General features: G+C 36.1%; 1 protein-coding gene across 2 annotated transcripts in view; it reads left to right on the plus strand.

The window, feature by feature from the left end:
* TOPBP1 (DNA topoisomerase II binding protein 1) overlaps nt 1–19,768 on the plus strand; it is a 74,364-nt gene that overhangs the window by 10,083 nt on the left and 44,513 nt on the right. Inside the window, exons 4-9 of one of the 2 annotated variants that reach the window (XM_068972861.1) lie at nt 433–614; nt 1,863–2,059; nt 3,766–3,945; nt 6,434–6,600; nt 9,407–9,570; nt 9,718–9,968. In XM_068972861.1, coding sequence (XP_068828962.1) covers nt 433–614; nt 1,863–2,059; nt 3,766–3,945; nt 6,434–6,600; nt 9,407–9,570; nt 9,718–9,968 — 1,141 coding nt within the window. The remainder of the gene's footprint in view (nt 1–432; nt 615–1,862; nt 2,060–3,765; nt 3,946–6,433; nt 6,601–9,406; nt 9,571–9,717; nt 9,969–19,768) is intronic. The other variant, XM_068972869.1, reaches the window with a different exon arrangement.

The following is a 19,768-nucleotide window of genomic DNA, read 5'->3' on the forward strand; positions in this document are numbered from 1 at the left end:
GGTGATGCCACCCAACCATCTCATCCTTCGTCATCCCCTTCTCCTCCTGCCTTCAGTCTTTCCCAGCATCAGGGTCTTTTCAAATGAGTCAGCTCTTCACATTAGGTTGCTCAAGTATTGGAGTTTCAGCTTCAACATCAGTCTTTCATAGTATATTAAAATATATAGTGTTCACTTTAGAAGAAAAATAGTTAAATTCATGGAGTTGCAAAAGATAAACGTAGGAAAATAATGTGCATAAAGGTAATTCTAAAATTTATACTTTATATTTATCTTCTAAAAAGTAACTTCATGAATTACTTAACTTGTAGTGATGAGAAATATTTGTGTGTTCAAGCTAAGAACAATAAACAGTGTTTATCGGATATTTTATTTAAAAATGGAAGAAATATTGTTTGATTCTGTATTAATAATTTTCTTTTGGGACTACAGGAAGAAGTTCATAAATATGTACAAATGATGGGTGGACGTGTATACAGAGACCTTAACATATCAGTAACTCACCTTATTGCAGGAGAAGTTGGTAGCAAAAAATACTTAGTTGCTGCAAACCTAAAGAAACCTATTTTGCTTCCTTCTTGGATAAAAACACTTTGGGAGAAGTCACAGGAGAAGTAAGAGATATTTTAGATATTTTCTAGATTTGAATAAGTGTTATCATTTTGGCATATTATGGGTTTTCATAGGGGAGGTTTTATGGTATCCCCTATGGATTTGTTATTTTGGGACACCTGGATCATTACTCTTTTCTCCAATGAAAACAAAAGATAATCTACATGTTCTTATTATCAAGGTATAAGTTGTTAGGTAGTCTGGGCTATGGACTTAGCATTAGCTACAAGACAATAAATTTTTTGATAATAGAATTGTTTTCAGTAGTGAACAGTGATAAAATAGTTGAGAGAATCTGTGTGGCAACTGTAGCTTTTATGTTGCATTAGCTTTCAATACCATGCCCTCATGTTAGGATGGAGAATAATTTTAGCCACTTTGGTATTTGTATTTCTTCCCAAAAGGGACATATTTAAGGTTGAATATAAACATATATAACCCTTTAACTGAGATGTAATTATTCAGTAAACGTTAATTGAGCCCATTTTATGTACCTGTCCTGAGCTAGGCATTAGGTAACTGGAGAGCAAAATAAGACAGCATCCCTGGCCTCATAGAGCTTAGAGCCTATTTCAAAAGATAGAATTGAGTTTCCCTTAGAATTAGATTAACAACCAATAAGTGTTTAGTTACCACTGTTTAAATTAAGTAGACATTTTCCAGTCTTCCCTTCAGCACCATCCAGCATATTCTAAACATGTCTCTATGTTGGCATCCTCATCATTCCTAGCCTGTTGCATTAGTACATCTGCCTACCAGGGCAGCAGAATGATGATATTTTTGTTGGCATTCCGCCGAAAATCTTTGCTTACTATTTGTATAGTATAATGGAAGAATTAAAAGTCTGTTGTTTTTTTTTTTAGTAGGCAGCAAAGAGCCTTTGAGTTTTTAGTTAGAAATTTAGATTTATAAGTTTGGGGGGAAAAAAAAGTTTGGAAAATGCACTGCTTTCACCAGCATGGATTTATAGTTACTAAAATATATGTACTTTTTCACTTAAAACAGTTTTATTTGAGGCTCTGAAACATTTTTTTAGAGACATGGTTTGAGCTAGATGAGCAGTTAGTATAATTCTAAGTGTGCTTGTCAGTTTCCCTTAATATTGATCAAATTCCTAAAAAATGAGGAAAACATTAGTGTTATTTCTGTTGTTTGTCATTCTGATAAAGTTTAAACTACCTGATATTTTGATATCTTAATTTATGGGTTTTTTGGTGTTTTTTTTTTTTTTTTTGGTTCATTTTCCCCAGGAAAATAGCTAGATATACCGATATAAACATGGAAGACTTCAAGTGTCCTATTTTTCTTGGTTGCATAATCTGTGTGACTGGCTTATGTACCTTAGACAGGAAGTCAGTTCAGCAGCTCACAGTAAAGCATGGAGGACAGTACATGGGACAGTTGAAAATGAATGAGTGTACACACCTCATTGTGCAAGAACCAAAAGGTAAAACTGTTTCCCAAATAGATGAATGCAATATTTTCTCCTATTTAACATTTTGAGATCATTCTGGAATATTTTTTCCTTCTGATATTTCATAAACATGCACATTTCTTTTTTCTTGCAAAGATAGTTTTGTTTATAATCTGTAGAAAAACTACATGACTGATCCAGGTCATTGAATAAATATTTAAAAAATAAGAATTTCCAGTGGTGTTTTATCTAAATTTATTATCTGGTCTTTGGTTTTTTTTTTGAAAGTCCCCACACAGCCACCCAATACTTAAAAGATGAGAGATTTGGATGAATTTAACACAAAAGCTGATTTTTTTTTTTAATCTAATGTTAGTTTTTTAAAAATTATTTATTTGTTTATTTTTGGCTCTACTGGGTCTTTGTTGATGCACAGGCTTTTCTCTAGTTGTAGCAAGTAAGGGCTGCTCTCTAGTTGGAGTGGCTTCTCTAGTTAACTGGCATGGGCTCGAGGGTATGTGGGCTTTAGTAGTTGCAGTTCCCAGGCTCTAGAGCACAGGCTCAATAGTTGTGGTTCACGGGTTTAGTTGCTTCACAGCATGTGGGATTTTCCTGGACTAGGGATTGAACCTGTGTCTCCTGCATTGGCAGGTAGATTCTTTACCATGAGCCATCTGGGAAGCCCTCTAATAATAAATTTTAAAGGCTTGGCTTCATTTTTAGTTGAATGAATTATCCTTACTGAGTAAACTGCAAGTTTTAACTTGAAGATGCACCTTGAAGCGCATGAAACTACTAAAAGAAAAATATATTACCAGGAAAAAGAGTTCCTTAAAATTGCAATTAATTGTGGCATTCTATACCATTATAACTATTCTGGAGAATATTTTTACCAGTTCTCTGAAAATATATAAAAATTGATGAGAACAGAGTTGTATTAACGTTTTTGTTGTCTCTTTTTACCTACACATAGAGTTTTTACGTAGACATCAGAGTTGTTTTTTTTCTTTCTAGGTGTGATTGTGAACAATTGCCAAAAAAATTGTTTTTACATTTTATATTAGAAATATGTATTTTGAAACTACTTTCCAAAATATTTTATTGTATCATGTCACCTTTGTTTCCATCTAAGCTTATTCATCCTCATATATAAATTATAAATATACTGTTATCCCTTACCCTATTCCTTATAGTATGAAACTGAGGGTCAGAGTTTCTTGAGCAGTAAATGCTGTAGATAGAATGGCTTCTTCAGAGTGTCAGAGCAATTTAAATACTTGTGTTAAGTAGGAATTAAAGTATATATACACATAAATATATATATATGTATATATACACACACAGTAATTAGTTTAAAAGTGAAAAGTGTGAAACCACTAAATTCTGTGAGTTATCCACATGTTACAGATTAAGAAACTGGTTTAAGGAACTTAAGTAATGGAAGCTATATTCAGAAATTTTATTTCAGTTACCCCACTAATGGCTTCTGTCCTGCAGTTTTGTAAAAGATAAACCCCCTCACATAGCATGTGTATTTAACACAACACACAGAAAATATAATTGCATAATAACCTAATATATTGCCTTTTAATACACTGTATAGCATACTGTTTCAGAGTAATTGCTGGTAATTTTAATTTTGTTTCAGGTGAATTTTTTCATAAGCTTTCATATAAATATTTCTGCAAATATGGATTTTAATGGCTTGCATTTCTCTCTTTTTTTAATTGACATAATAGGTCAAAAATATGAATGTGCCAAGAGATGGAATGTACACTGTGTGACCACGCAATGGTTTTTTGACAGTGTTGAGAAAGGTTTTTGTCAGGATGAATCCATATACAAGACAGAACCTAGATCAGAAGCAAAGAGTATGCCTGATACTTCAACTCCTACTGGCCAGATCAACACAATTGATAGTAAGTTTCTTTGGGATTAAGCGGTCATTTTTAAGACAGTTTTCTGTCTAAGGATTGATTTATTAATAGGATCAATGAGACACAGTAGGGAATTCTATTTTTTCTTGCTTTGTTTTCAGGTATAATTGTATAATAAAATAACCAAATAATATTAGAAAAAAATTAGTCCAGAACTTCTGCTATTTCTTTTTCTAGTGAATACCTGCTTTCTTTCATATCCTTATATTATGCACAAGATGGTTAAAGAAATTAAGAATATAAATAAAGTTTTTAAAACTTGACTGGTATGTGGATATTAGTCCCATTTCTTTATTAGTTTGTTATTAAGAAAGCCTTCCTCAGCAAACAGTGCAAAGAAATAGAGGAAAAAACAGAATGGGAAAGACTAGAGATCTCTTCAAGAAAACTAGAGATGCCAAGGGAACATTTTACGCAAAGATGGGCTCAATAAAGGACAGAATGGTATGGACCTAACAGAAGCAGAAGATATTAAGAAGAGGTGGCAAGAATACACAGAAGAACTGTACAAAAAAGATCTTCACGACCAAGATAATCACAATGGTGTGATCACACACCTAGAGCCAGACATTCTGGAATGTGAAGTCAAATGGGCCTTAGAAGGCATCACTACGAACAAAGATAGTGGAGGTCATGGAATTCCAGTTGAGCTATTTCAAATCCTAAAAGATGATGCTGTGAAAGTGCTGCACTCAATATGCCAGCAAATTTGGAAAACTCAGCAGTGGCCACAGGACTGGAAAGGGTCAGTTTTCATTCCAATTCCAAAGAAAGGCAATGCCAAAGAATGCTCAAACTACCACACAATTGCACTCACCTCACACGCTAGTAAAGTAATGCTCAAAATTCTCCAAGCCAGGCTTCAGCAATATGTGAACCGTGAACTTGAAGATGTTCAAGCTGGTTTTAGAAAAGGCAGAGGAACCAGAGATCAAATTGCCAACATCCGCCGGATCATGGAAAAGGCAAGAGAGTTCCAGAAAAACATCTATTTCTGCTTTATTGACTATGCCAAAGCCTTTGACTGGGTGGATCACAATAAACTGGAAAATTCTGAATGAGATGGGAATACCAGACCAGCTGACCTGCCTCTTGAGAAACTTATATGCAGGTCAGGAAGCAACAGTTAGAACTGGACATGGAACAACAGACTGATTCCAAATAGGAAAAGGAGTACGTCAAGGCTGCATATTGTCACCCTGCTTATTTAACTTATATGCAGAGTACATCATGAGAAACGCTGGGCTGGAAGAAGCACAAGCTGGAATCAAGATTACCGGGAGAAATATCAATAACCTCAGATACGCAGATGACACCACCTTTATGGCAGAAAGTGAAGAGGAACTAAAAAGCCTCATGATCAAAGTGAAAGTGGAGAGTGAAAAAGTTGGCTTAAAGCTCAACATTCAGAAAACTAAGATCATGGCATCTTGTCCCATCACTTCATGGCAAATAGATCAGGAAACAGTGGAAACAGTGTCAGACTTTATTTTTGGGGGCTCCAAAATCACTGCAGATGGTGATTGCAGCCATGAAATTAAAAGACGCTTACTCCTTGGAAGAAAAGTTATGACCAACCTAGATAGCATATTCAAAAGCAGAGATGTTACTTTGCCAACAAAGGTCCGTCTAGTCAAGGCTATGGTTTTCCCAGTGGTCATGTATGGATGTAAGAGTTGGACTGTGAAGAAAGCTGAGCGCCAAAGAATTGATGCTTTTGAACTGTGGTGTAGGAGAAGACTCTTGAGAGTCCCTTGGATTGCAAGGAGATCTAACCAGTCCATTCTGAAGGAGATCAGCCCTGGGATTTCTTTGGAAGGAATGATGCTAAAACTGAAACTCCAGTACTTTAGCCACCTCATGCGAAGAGTTGACTCATTGGAAAGACTCTGATGCTGGGAGGGATTGGGGGCAGGAGGAGAAGGGGACGACAGGATGAGATGGCTGGATGGCATCACTGACTCGATGGATGTGAGTCTGAGTGAACTCCAGGAGTTGGTGATGGACAGGGAGGCCTGGCGTGCTGCGATTCATGGGGTTGCAAAGAGTCGGACACGACTGAGTGACTGAACTGAACTGACAGTTGTTATTGATCATCTGTATTCATATAAAATTTAAAAACCATTTCTGTTTTGGAAGTACCATGTATACTTGTGGTTGGCAATATAACAAATGTTACCAATTTTTTTTCAAATATAACCTTCCTGGACCTTGAAGTCAGCAACTTCAGATTTTCATTGGAAGCTAGTCACTATTAAGAGAATATATTAAGTATATTTTCATTAAAATGAACCTTAGATTCATTTTTCCTTTTCATACTTGGCCCCCAAGATTTCAGTAAAGCTGTTTAAATTTTACTTTTAGAAATTGTTCATGACTCTTCTGGTATAAGACAAGTTCACCCTTAGGAAAATATGTGATTAGTTATTTTATTTCCATAAATTTATGCATCTTTGTTTTTAATATGTAGGTCGTACTCTTTCAGATGTCAGCCATATTTCCAACATCAATGCAAGCTGCATAAATGAATCAATATGTAATTCAGTTAATAGCAAACTGGAACCTACAGTTGAAAATCTGGAAAATTTGGATGTCAGTGCTTTTCAGGCACCTGAAGATTTATTAGATGGTTGTCGGGTATGTCTTTATTATGTAATGCACTAAATGATAATACACGTTGGTACTTGTAGCTTCACTCTGAAGACCCTGCAGAGTTGGGCTTGCTCCTTACCTACAGAAGTCCACCACTCAAACTAAGCAAATGCACTCATTAGGCCATGTTTGTCTTTTAGCTATTAGGGTCTCTTTGCCTGGGATGTACCTTTATATGTCATCCATTAAACTTCATATCATTTTTCAAATCTTCTTTGAACCCTCCTAACTACCTTACTCGTCCCATTTACTGTGGGGGTTTTTTTGGCTGCACTGGATCTTCATTGCTGTGCTCAGGCGTTCTCTGATTGCTTCAAGCAGGGGCTGTGCTTCATTGTAGTGCCTTCTCATTACAGAGCCTGGGCTCTAGGAGCACAGGCTTCAGTATTTGTAGCACATGGGCTCAGTGTTTGGGGTAAATAGTTACTCTGTGGCATGTGGATCTTTTAGACCAGGGATCAAATCCCTGTTCCCTGCCTTAGCAATATGGATTCTTAACCACTGGACCATCTACTGTGTTTTGAGAGCATTTAGTTTCTGACCCACTTAATGGGTTTTTATTTATAACTGTCATTTATTGATTATAGTAAGTGAGACACTGTGCTAATTATTTCATATACATGTTAGTATGTCATATATAATCCCATTTAAATCCCACAAATAACTCTAAAGTGTATATTACTGAGGCTGAAACTCAGAGGATTAAAGTTCTTGTCCAGAATCTCACAGACAGTAAGTAACTAGCCATCTACTTCAAAGCCTGTATTTCTAAAGATTAGGCACGCCACTTTGTTTAATATCTCCTGGGCTATTTAATTTTTTATGTCTGAATAACTGTCTAATAAATGCCTTGATGGGAACGTTGTATGTATCTTTTAGAACTAAATACTTAGTTTATTTCTTGCTTGTAGAATGAATAGGCTATGCACTAATTCTCAAAGAGTAGCAAAGACTTAACTTTCTTATTTTATTCAGGAAAATGGGCAAATTACCTTCCTTTCTATACTTTTAAAACTTAACAGTTTATTAACAGAATATGAGGTGTTGTGTAATCTTTTATCGAAACTGTACTAATTCTGGATGTGACTTAATTATTCTTACAGGAAATGTGTGATTCCTCATTTTTGTTAAAATGTAATCTAGTGATAGAGGTTATTTAGTTTGGGATATAAATGCAGTTTGGAATAGATTAAGACTTTTTTAAAAGATCCATTTGGTAAAATAGAGATGAAGAAGATTCAATATAGTAATATTGATTAAATTGGTTTCAGTTCAGTTCAATTGCTCAGTCATGTCTGATTCTTTGTGTCCCCATGGACTGCAGCACACCAGGCCTCCCTGTCCATTATGAACTCCCGGAGTTTACCCAAACTCATGTCCATTGAGTCGGTGATGCCATCCAACCATCTCATCCTCTGCCATCCCCTTCTCCTGCTTTCAGTCTTTCCCAGTATCATAGTTTTTTCCAGTGAGTTCTTTGCATTAGGTGGCCAAAGTATTGGAGTTTCAGCTCAACATCAGTCCTTCCAATGAATATTCAGGACTGATTTCTTTTAGGATGGACTGGTTGGATCTCCTTGCAGTCCAGAGGACTCTCAAGATTCTTCTCCAACACCACAGTTCAAAAGCAACAATTCTTCGGTGCTCAGCTTTCTTTATAGTCCAACTCTCACATCTCACATGTGCACATATTGATAGTTAAAAATAAGTTACTGAATATGTTTCATCCCCAAAGCATTGTGCTTAGCTCTTTGACCTAATTTTTTTTTGTTTAATCAACTATGAAAACTATTTCAGTATATAAGGAAGAAAATTGGTTTAAATAGTCTAAGTTGGACTTGCTTGGTAGTCCAATCATAAAGAATCCACCTCCCAGTGAAGAGAACACAGGTTTCATCCCTGGTCTGGAAAGATTCTTTAGTGGCTCAGCAGTGAAAAATTCACCTGCAATGCAGGAGACTAGGGTTTGATCCCTGGGTTGGGAAGATCGCCTGGAGTAGGAAATGGCAACCCACTCCAGTAGTCTTGCCAGTAAAATCCCATAGACAGAGGAGCGAGCCTGGCAGGCTACATACAGTTCATAGAGTCGAACAGATTTGGACACAAACTGAGCACACTTGCACCCTGAGGATTCCCATGCCATCAGGCAGCTAAGCATATGTGTCACAGCTGCTGAGCCTGCACACTCTAGAGCCTATTCCCTACAAAAAGAGAAGCCACTGCTTTGAGAAACCTGCACATCCTCACTAGAGAGTAGCATCCACCTGCCACAACTAAAGAAAGCCCTCGTGCAGCAGTGGAGCCCCACACCAGCAAAAAAAAAAAGCCTAGTATGTTGAAGTGGTCGTGTGGTTAATCATTGGCAGCTGACCCAAAATTTAAACCTAGATTTTCTGAATTCACATGTTTAACTCCAGTTTATTTCTGTAATTACTTTGAAATTTACAAGTAGTAAGACTAGTTTAAGAAGCTACCTACATTTTAGAAATTGCTGTGCACTAATATTCAGAAGATATTTGAATTATTCTGGTTTCTATTTTATTTAAAGCCTCAGTACTTACCAGTAATGGGTAATAATGTTTTGGGATTGTGAAGAAGTGATAAAATTTAAGAATTCTTTAGAAATCAAAGTTTCAGAGTATACTTTTTAATGTATTTAAAATGTAAATATAAAGGTTGCCTTATTTACACATAATGGGTTTAGACACACACTTTCAATAAATAGATTTCTATTGACAGAAATAGGCCATTTTAAATGTGTTAATCTAAAGCCAATTTTTTTTCATTGCAGATCTATCTTTGTGGTTTTAATGGCAGAAAGCTAGATAAACTGAGAAGACTTATTAACAGTGGAGGTGGAGTTCGTTTTAATCAGCTCAATGAAGATGTAACTCATGTTATTGTGGGAGATGATGATGATGAATTGAAGCAGTTTTGGGATAAGTCAGCCCACAGGTTTTGTCAGTTTTTAATTCAAAGCAGTTTCTACTCTGTAATGATTTTTCTTAAAATTGCATATCCTGACAGTTATGGGAACTGCATGGCACATGGGATAATGGTATTTATAGTTTAAACTAATATATAACTGTACTGTTTTTGTAGGCCTCATGTAGTGGGAGCAAAATGGTTGCTAGAGTGTTTTAGTAAAGGTTATATGCTTCCTGAAGAGCCATACATCCGTGTTAACTACCAGCCAATGGAAATTCCAGTTTCAGATCAACCTGAAAGTAAAACAGCCCTTTTAAAAAGGAAGAACAGCAGCTTCTCTAAGAATGACTTTGCTCCTGAAGAAAAGCATGAGCAAGCTGATGAAGATCTACTCTCTCAATATCAGACTAACAACCCAACAGTAGGTAAGAAAGAGTGACCAGTGTTAAGTCATTAAATATTTTGGTAGCAGAATACATACTTATGTGATTTCTGCCAGGTTCTTTAGAATTTAGGTAATACTAACCTCTTTCTTCTCTTGAAGTTTTATTTGTGTTACTTTTTTTTTTTTTAAAGCAGGCAAGGCTAAGAGATTCTAGACAAATAAAGTCTGTTTTCATTGTTTCCCCATCTATTGGCCATGAAGTGATGAGACCAGATGCCATGATCTCCATTTTTTGAATGTTGAGTTTCAAGCCAGCTTTTTCACTTTTCTGTTTCACTTTCAGCAAGAGGTTCTTTAGTTCTTCTTTGCTTTCTGCCATAAGAGTGGTGTCATCTGCATATCTGAGGTTATTGGTATTTCTCCCGGCAATCTTGTTTCCAGCTTGTGCTTCATCTGGTCTGGCAAGGTATTTGTTACAAGGTTATTTTAACCTTATAACAAATGCCTCTTAGTTTGTAATTGTAGTTTTAATGAGTATAATGCTGCACTGTAGACTACTGTCTCAGGTTGTAGTCTTCTCAGTGTGCTAAACACAATTGCCAGTGAAAAGTTGTGAACAGCATTTCTACTTTTTAAATACTTTTTATTATAAAGTATTTAATATATCCAAAAAGATGTAAAGAATAATTTAACAAATAACCATATACTGCTAATCTGTTTCTCGGCCTTTTGGCTGAGATTGCAGACGGTAAAGCGTCTGTCTACGATGTGGGAGATTTGGGTTCAGTCCCTGGGTTGGGAAGATTCCTTGGAGAAGGAAATGGCACCCCACTCCAGTACCATTGCCTGGAAAATCCCATGGACAGAGGAGCCTGGTAGGCTACAGTCCATGGGGTCACAAAGAGTCGGACACTACTGAGCGACTTCACGTTCACTAATCTGTTTAAAAACTATAGGATATTCTGCTTGGTCAAAATTCTCCTGTGAATCCCTCCTCATTTTCATAGTAGTTTATAACATATATATATCTGTAAGTAATATACACACTGTTTTGTTTTGTGTGTATTTGAACTTACATAAATCATACATGATATGTACTCTTTTGCTACCCTACCCTAAACCTGCAAGATACTCATCTCATCCTAGTAACTGGTTATGAATATATCACACTGGTATATGAACATGCCATCGTTTATCTATTGCCCTTCCTGAGGAGATGTTTATTGTGTTTTTTTTGTTTTGTTTTCTAATAACAAACAGTACTGCTGAAATTGTTCTTGTGTGTGTCTCTGTGCACGTGAGCAAGAATTTCTCTGGGGTGGGATGACTGATTCCTGGGATAAGTATGTCTTCCACTTTCTTACATGAAGCGTATTGCTTTCTGGAGTGTTTTAGTTTACCACTTTATACTAGAACAATAGTAAGGGTTCCTGTTGTTGCACATCCTTTCAACATTTAGTGTTTCTCAAAAGGCTTGAAATTCTTATTTATTTGATGGGTGTAGAGAGGGATCTCATTGTGGTTTTAATTTTATAACATTGCTAATAAGGTAGAGCATCGTTTTGAACGTTATTTGGGTATAATTTTTATTTTTATTTTTTTGAAGAATAATCACTTTACACAGTTTGGCTGTTTTCTGTCCAATATCGACATGTATACCTATGGCTGCATAGGTATACATATATCCCCTCCCTTTTGAAACTCCCTTCCATCTCCCTCCCCATCCCACCCCTCTAGGTTGATACAGAGCCCCTGTTTGAGTGTTCTGTAAAGTAGGGTTTTTAATCCATTATTTCGTGGTTTGTGCTTTTCTATTTTATGTAAGTTTTCCTATCTGAATGTCATAAAGTTGTATTTTAAAAGTCTTAAAGTTTTGCTTTTTCACATTTCGTCTTCAGTCCACATGGAGTTGATTTTTGCACTTGATAAGAAGCATTCAAATTGTCAGTGTAAATAATCACTTATTCTCAAACTTTTTTGAATAGGCCATCCTTTCTCAACTAATTTGCCCTGTTACCCCTGTCATTTATTAAGGGTCTGTTAAGTGGGGATCTGTGTTTAGGCTTTTTATTCTGTTCCACTGAGATACTTCACTGATAAACCATCTTATTTTAATAGCCTGGCCCTCCAGTTTTCTTTACAAAAGTTTCTTACCTATTCTTGGACTTTTGCTTCTATATACATTTTGAAAATTAATTTGTCAGTTTGAATAAATCTGTATGGGAATTTGGTTGGGATTGTATTGAATTTATAATTTGGAGCAGGATTGACATCTTTACAATGAAAAGATCTTTCTATCCATGAATATAGAATATCAGCATACAGTTTATGTTTTTCAATAAAGTGTAACTGGAGTCATAAGATACTAGACATGCCATGTTACAACTATCCCTAATTTTTTGTGTTTTGTGTCTGTTCATTTGATATTTTAATTCTTAAAATTATATTTTACTGGTATATAAGAGTAAAACATTTTGAATAAGAACATTTTGGGTATTGAGTTTTTAAAAAATTGTGGTAAAATATGCCTGACATAAAATTTACCGTTTTAACCATCCTTTGATATACAGTTTATTGGTATTAATTATATTCACATAGTTTTGCCACCATCATTACCATCCATGCCAGAACTTTATCTTCCCAAACTGAAACTTTATAGGCCTTACACAGTAACTCTATATTACTCCTTCAACCGTTTCCTGGCAACCACCATTATATTTCTGTCCCTATGAATTTGACTATTCTAGGTAGCTCATATACATGGAGTCAAGACAATACCTTTTGTGTCTGGCTTATTTCACTTAGCATTATGTCCTCAAGGCCATGTTTCAGCATGTGTCAGAATATCGTTCCTTATTAAAGTTGAATAATACTCCATTGTATGTTGGAATTGTCTGTTCCATGTTCTGTTGATGGACACTTGAGTTGTCCCTACCTTTGGCTGTTGTAAATTATGGTGCTGTGAACATTGGTGTACATACATCTGTTCAAGTCCCTGCTTTCAGGTCTTTTAGATATAGTCTCAGAGGTGGAATTGATAAGTCCTGGTAATTCTATGTTTAACTTTTTGGGAAACTATCTTGCTGTTTTCCACAGTGCTGAACTACTTTACATCTTCACCAGCTGAGCACAAAGGTTCCAGTTTTTCTACATCCTTAGAACATACTGTATTTCCTTTTTTTTTTTTTCATAATAAAAGTCATCCTGACGCATTTGAAGTGATATCTCACTGATGGTTTTGATTTTCATTTTCGTGATTAGTGATGTTGTGCATCATTTCCTGCTTTTGTTGGCCATCTATATATCTTCTTTGGAGAAATGTTTATTCAGTTGGGTTGCCTTTTGTTTGTTCTTGAGTAGTTGGCGTTCTTTATATATTCTGAATATTGATCTCTTATCAGTTATTTGATTTGTATATATTTTCCCCCTTCTTTGGGTAGCATTTTCACATTGTGTTCTTTGGTAGACGGAAGTTTTAATTGTGATGAAGTCCAGTTTATCTGTTTTTTTCTCATTGCTTGTGTTTTTGGTGTCATAATTAAGAAATCGTTACCAAAGGTAATCATGAAACTTTCTCATACGTTTTCTCATAAAAGTTTTGTTTTTATTCTTTAGAGCTTTGATCTGCATATTACATACTTTTCCTCTGCTCGTTGGAATTATATGGTTTTTCCTTCTTGGTGTGATAAATTGTATTAGTAGATTTTATATTGTCAAGTCAAGTTTAAATTCTTCTGGATGTGATATATTCATCTTTTTTACACATTGCTATATTTAGTTTGCTAATATTTGATTTAGGCTTTTATCTACTCAGTGTGATACTGACCTATACTTTTCCTTTTTCCGTTATATTTGTTGGATTTTGTTATTAACTGATAAAATGGATTGGGGGATCACTCTTTCTTTTTTAAAAAATCTCAGAGTTTGTGGTAAATTGTGGGGTTATTTTTTTCCTTTTTTTTTAAATCTCAGAGTTTGTGTAACATTGGAGTTCCCTATCCTTGAATGTGTGCTGAAATGCATCTGTCTATTTGGGCCTAGTGTTTCTTTGTAGGAAAATTTATAGTACTAATTCACTTAATGGATATAAGACTGTTCAGTTCTGTTTTTTTCTGAATCAGTTTTTGTAAGCTGTGTTTTCTAGGAAGCTTAATGGCTAATTTTATTAGTCTTTTTAGTAAACTAACTTGATTCATAAATTCTTTATTACTTCTGATTTCTTGAGTTGCACGATTTGCTTTCTTTTTTTTTGGTAGTTTTTTAATCTAAGTATGTCAATAGATTTCTCTGAAAGTACTCACTCAACTAGTTGTATTTCAAAAGGTTTTTTAAAAACTATTTTGTATTTTGCTCACACTGGGTCTTCATTGCTGCACACAGGCCTTCTTTAGTTTTGGAGAGGAGAGGCTGCTCTAGTCGCGGTGCACAGGCTTCTCATTGCAGTGCGTGGGCCCCTTCTTCCGGTGCCTTCTCCTGTGGAGCACAGGCTCTCGAGCACTTGGGTTCTAGCAGCTGTGGCATGGGCTCAGTAGCTATGGCACATGGACTTCAGTTGCCCATAGCATGTGGACTCTTCCCGGACCAGGAATCAGACCCATGTCCCCTGCTTTGGCAGGCGGATTCTTACCTACTTTACCACCAGGGAGGTCCCAAAAGATCTTTTATGTAGAATTTTTGTAATTTGTTATTGTTGTTACTCACTCGCAGAGTCGTGTCTGACTCTTTGCCAGCCCATGGACTGCAGCACTCCAGGCTTTCCTGTCATTCACTATCTCCTGGAGTTTGTGCAAACTCGTGTATCCATTAAGTTAGTGATGCTGTCTAGCCATCTCATCCTCTGCTGCACCTTTCTCTTTTTACCTTCAATTTTTCCCAGCTTTAGGATCTTTTCTAATGAGTCTATTCTTTGCATCAGGTCGCCAAAGTAATTCTGTCCTAAATATTTTCTAATTTTATCATATCTTTGGTCTGTGAGGTGTTTAGGAAGTGGTTTTTGTAAATGTTCCTCTGTGCCTCAGAAAAATGTTTTCTGTGATTATTTAGAAATTTATACATTTATATGATGTAATCAAGTTTTGTCAGTTCTGTCTATGCATGAAATAGATGTTAAACTCCTCTGTTGTAATGGTGACTGTCACTTTTTCCATGCAGTTCTGTCACATTCAGTTCTTCTGTGTGTATTTTGAAGTTTTATTACATGGTGATCCTCATTTTCCTAATTTTTATTTTACTTAAGATCTATTTTATCTGATATTAAAACACCTATACCTGTTCACATAGGTATTTTTTTAGTATGACTTTCTTTTAATTGAAAATTGGTTGATTTACATTTATTGTTACTTGTGATATATTTTGATTATTTTCTACCCTCTTGTTCTGTGCTATTTGTCCCGTTTTTCCATGCTTCCTTGTTTTTCATTTGTTTTTTTAACATTTTTGTCTTTTGGATGGGTTGAGCTTGCCTTTTCCTTCCCCAGATCATACTCCCAATTCTGCATCTTTCCTTCTACTGATTTCGAAGCTTATGTATACTATTTTATGTTTTCAGTGTTTACCCTTGAAAATCTAATGTACATCATAGCTTAAAATTTTAAATTAATTAGAATTTTTGTCTTTCTTATGAATAATATAAGGACCTTATAACATTTATCTTCAGCATCACTACCAACCATACCTTCTACACATGCACTCGTTAATATATTCAGCTTATGTGATTTTGTCTTGTATTTTCATTATCCTTTAATCCCACAATTAGGCATTGTTGTTTTCTATATTCAGTAATTGTTTTGATTTACCAGCATATTTAGCTACTTCTTTGCTCCTTATTCCTTATTGCATCTGATCTCTCTCCTTTGGAATAATTTTCTTTTTTCTTAAGATATATCCTTTGGAAATTTCTTCAGTTTCTGTTAATGTCTTTATTTTCCCTTGTCCTTAAAAGACAGTTCTAGACAGTTAATTTGTCAGAGCTCTTGGGAGATATTTTTTCTTTGTCATCTGTTTCCATGACTGCTGATTAAGAAGTCAGATGTCAGCTTACTTTTCATTCTTTTGTAGGAAATCTTTTTTTCTCTGGTGGTGCTAATGGTTAAGAATCCACCTGCCAGTGCAAGAGACACAAAAGATGAGGCTTTGATCCCTGAGTTGGGAAGTTCCCCTGAAGTAGCAAATGGCAACCTGCTCCAGTGTTTATGCCTGCAAAATTCCATGGGTAGAGGAACTTGGCAGCCTGCAGTCAATGGAGTCACAAAAGAGTCTGACACAGCTTAGTGGCTAAACAGCAGCAGCATCTATATTTCTCTATTTTTAATACCTTTTATTTTTTGTGTCCTGGAGTTTTACCATTTATTTGTCTTATTTGCAAGTCATTGTGCTTTTTGAATCAGAGAATGAGTGAGTTTTTTTTTCCTTTATTAGTTTAAAAAATTTTTTCATCTATTATGTCTTTGAATATTGCTTTCCTTCATTCTCTATATTCTGTAACTCCCCTTTAGCTCTGTGTCCTTAATCTGTCCTTCTAATTTCATCTTTCTTTGTTATTTATTATATGTAATTTCTTTACATTTTCCTTCTAAAACACTATTTCTCTGTTTAGCTATTGCTTAATATGTTTAACCCATCCATTAAACTTTCAAGTTCAGTATTTTTTCAGTTCGTAGAAGTCCTAGTTCTTTCAGTAGTGTGTTTTTCTGTATTTGTGGGGGTTTTTTGCTTTATTTCTTGAGACATTTTAAACCTGTTGCAACATCTGAATGAAGAACAGGGCTAGTTCTCCTGATTGTTGTTCATGATGCTTGGCTTCCTTATGTGTTTTGTGATATTTATTGTATAAACTCTTTCTCGTTAGGACTTGAGGTTCTAAGAAGCCTGGGAAGAGAATTTGGTCCTCCAGATAAAGTTTATGTTTAAACCTGCCAGTAGCCTAGGAATTTCCCAACTTAGGACACCCCTAAGTTACTTATTAGCTGGATGTTTTTGGACCATCAGGCCCTAACCTACTCTGAGGACCAGCCCATGATGACAGATTCCCAAGAGAGATGTGTTGACAAACCCCTCCCCACCCCCTAAAAGCCAAAATCGTGTACTTCTCATCTCTTTGCAGGGTGAACGTAGTGGTGGTTGATTGGTTTTTGATGGACATTTTTACTGAAGGCATCTTCCTTTAGGGTTTCTGAGTGGAAGGGTATACTCTGCCCCACCTCTAATTAGTGTGGGATAAAAGGCTTGACTCCTGTCTCTCCACATGACATCCTTAAATCCTAAGGGTGTTGGTCACTGCCAAAATAGATGGTAATTGTTACCTTTAGTGATTACTTAATGCTCTGGATTCATGCTACCACTTCATTTTTAGCCTTTGAGAATTTACCTTGCTTTTTTTGTAAACTCAGCTTTGCATTTATAATGATACCTTTAATATTTCATTCTCTATTTTTAGGTGTTTTATGGTGAGAGGGTTCTGCATGTCTAGCTGGCCATATTTTTATTTATTTCTGACATAGTTTTAGAGAATTTCAATTTTCCTTTTTTTTTTAAGCTTAAAACAACATTTAATAATCCACACTGTTCATATTGTTCTGCAAAATGATTTTTGTCAGACCATTTGCTCATGCTTTAGTAGTGTATCATATCAGATCATCCTAATTTTTTAGGATGTTTTAGTACAAAAAGACCACCTATTGACTGGAAGCAGTTTTATGTGCTATCCTTCAACAAGGGTGCTTGTTGGAGTCAGGCAATTAGTTTCTCAGATCTTCTTTTTTGAAGCAGCTAGTAGTGTACTGACTTTGAAAGGATTTGGTGATATTAAATCTCAGTGAATCCCTGAGTACCTTTGAAGGAATGTAATTAAGTGTTTATTTCATATTGAAAAAGCTATCAAAAAGTGTCTGTTAGGCTTCTGAATGGCATCTGTTTGAAAAGGGGGTTCTATTGGTAAATGAACTGCTATAAAATGTGTTATTTTATTCTGAACCTTTAATAACTTCAGGGTTTTACTTATAATTTATAAGAACATAGTATTTCTAGTTTGTTTTTATAGTATGTACTGATGTGTTCAGTCATGGCCAACTCTGTGACTCCACAGATTGTAGCCCACTGGGCTCCTCTGTCTGTGGAATTTTCCAGGCAAGAATACTGAAGTGGGTTGCCATTTCCTTCTCCAGTTTTTACTGTAGTAGTCTAAAATTTCTTTCTTCTTTCTTCTTTCCACCGGGCTTCTTCTTACCACCTCACCAATTACACAGAAACATCAAACAGAGTTGTTTTTTTCCTCCTAGATGTGATTGTGAGCAATTTTAATGCAAAAAAAAATGTGTTTTTACATTTTACATTATACATTTTATAACTACTCTCTAAATGCTTTATGGTATCACGTAACCTTTATTTCCACCCAGGCTTACTCATCCTCATGTGTGCTCAGTCATGTCTGACTCTTTGTGACCTTTTAGACTGTGGCCTTCCAGGCTCCTCTTGCCTGGCATTTTTCAGGCAAGAATACTGGAGTGAGTAGCCATTTCCTCCTCCAGGGGAACTTCCTGACCCAGGATTAAACCCTAGTCTCCTGAATCTCTTGCATTGCAGGCAGATTCTTTACCTGCTGAGCCATTGGGAATACATCGCTCTAAATATAGATACACTGTTATCCTTTATTCCTTAAGAGTATGAAACTGAGGGACAGAGAGTCTCCTGACTTACTGATCAGTAAATGCTCTAGACAGAACAGCTTCTTCAGAGTCTCAGAGCAATTTAAATACTTGCATTAAGTAGAAATTAAAGTGTGTATATACATACTTTATATATATATATACACACACACACACACTATCTATATATATACTTTTCTCCAATAAGCATGACTTTTCACTTTTCAACTAATGACTGTATGCATGTGTATATACGGTCATTAGTTGAAAAGTGTAAAGAATCATTTATATATGTATATATGTACCTACACACACACAGCCATATACAGTAATTAAAGTGAAGAGAGTCCTGCCTATTGGAGATGAGGATAGAAATAAGAAGATGGCTTCCCTGGTGGCTCAGCAGTAAAGAATCCACCTGCTGTGCAGGAGATGTGGGTTCAATCCCTAGGTCAGGAAGATTCCCCTGGAGAAGGAAATGGCAACCCACTTCAGTGATTTTGCCTGGGAAATCCCATGAACAGAGGATCCTGGCTGGCTACAGTCCATGGAGTTGGAAAAGAGTGGGACATGACTTACCAACTAGAACAACTATAACATAATGTTATGGACCCTGGAATCAGACAAACTTTGGTTTATGTCTCATTTCTGCCAGCTAATAACTGTGTGACCTTAGAGAAATTACATAACCTCCTTAGACCTGACATTCTCCTTGAAGGATGGGTGTAGATACAGCAATAGAACTAGCCTTATATTATCATAAGCATTAATTACATGCACGAAAAGCATTAAGTACAGTGCCTATGTCCCTGGTGGCTCTGATGGTGAAGAATTTGCCTGGAATGTGGGAGACCCAGGTTCAATTTCGTGGGTTGGGAAAATCCCCAGAAGGAAATGGCAGCTCACTCCAGTGTTCTTGTCTGGAGAATCCCATGGACAGAGAAGCCTGGCAGACTGTAGTGCATGGGGTCACAAAAAGTCAAGACACAGCTGAGCAACTAACTCTATGTAAATAGGAAAGAATCTTTGAATAGCTTTCAGGCTTGTTGGAATCCCAGGAAGCAGGGCTTGGAAAATTCTGAAAGTTTCTCAGTTATGTTTGACTCTTTGCGACCCCACGGACTGTCCATGGAATTCTCCAGGCCAGAATACTGGAATGGGTGGCCTTTCCCTCCTCCAGATCTTCCCACCCAGGGAC

The sequence above is a fragment of the Capricornis sumatraensis genome, chromosome 1 (genome assembly GCF_032405125.1).
Source record: "Capricornis sumatraensis isolate serow.1 chromosome 1, serow.2, whole genome shotgun sequence".
NCBI lineage: Eukaryota > Metazoa > Chordata > Mammalia > Artiodactyla > Bovidae > Capricornis > Capricornis sumatraensis.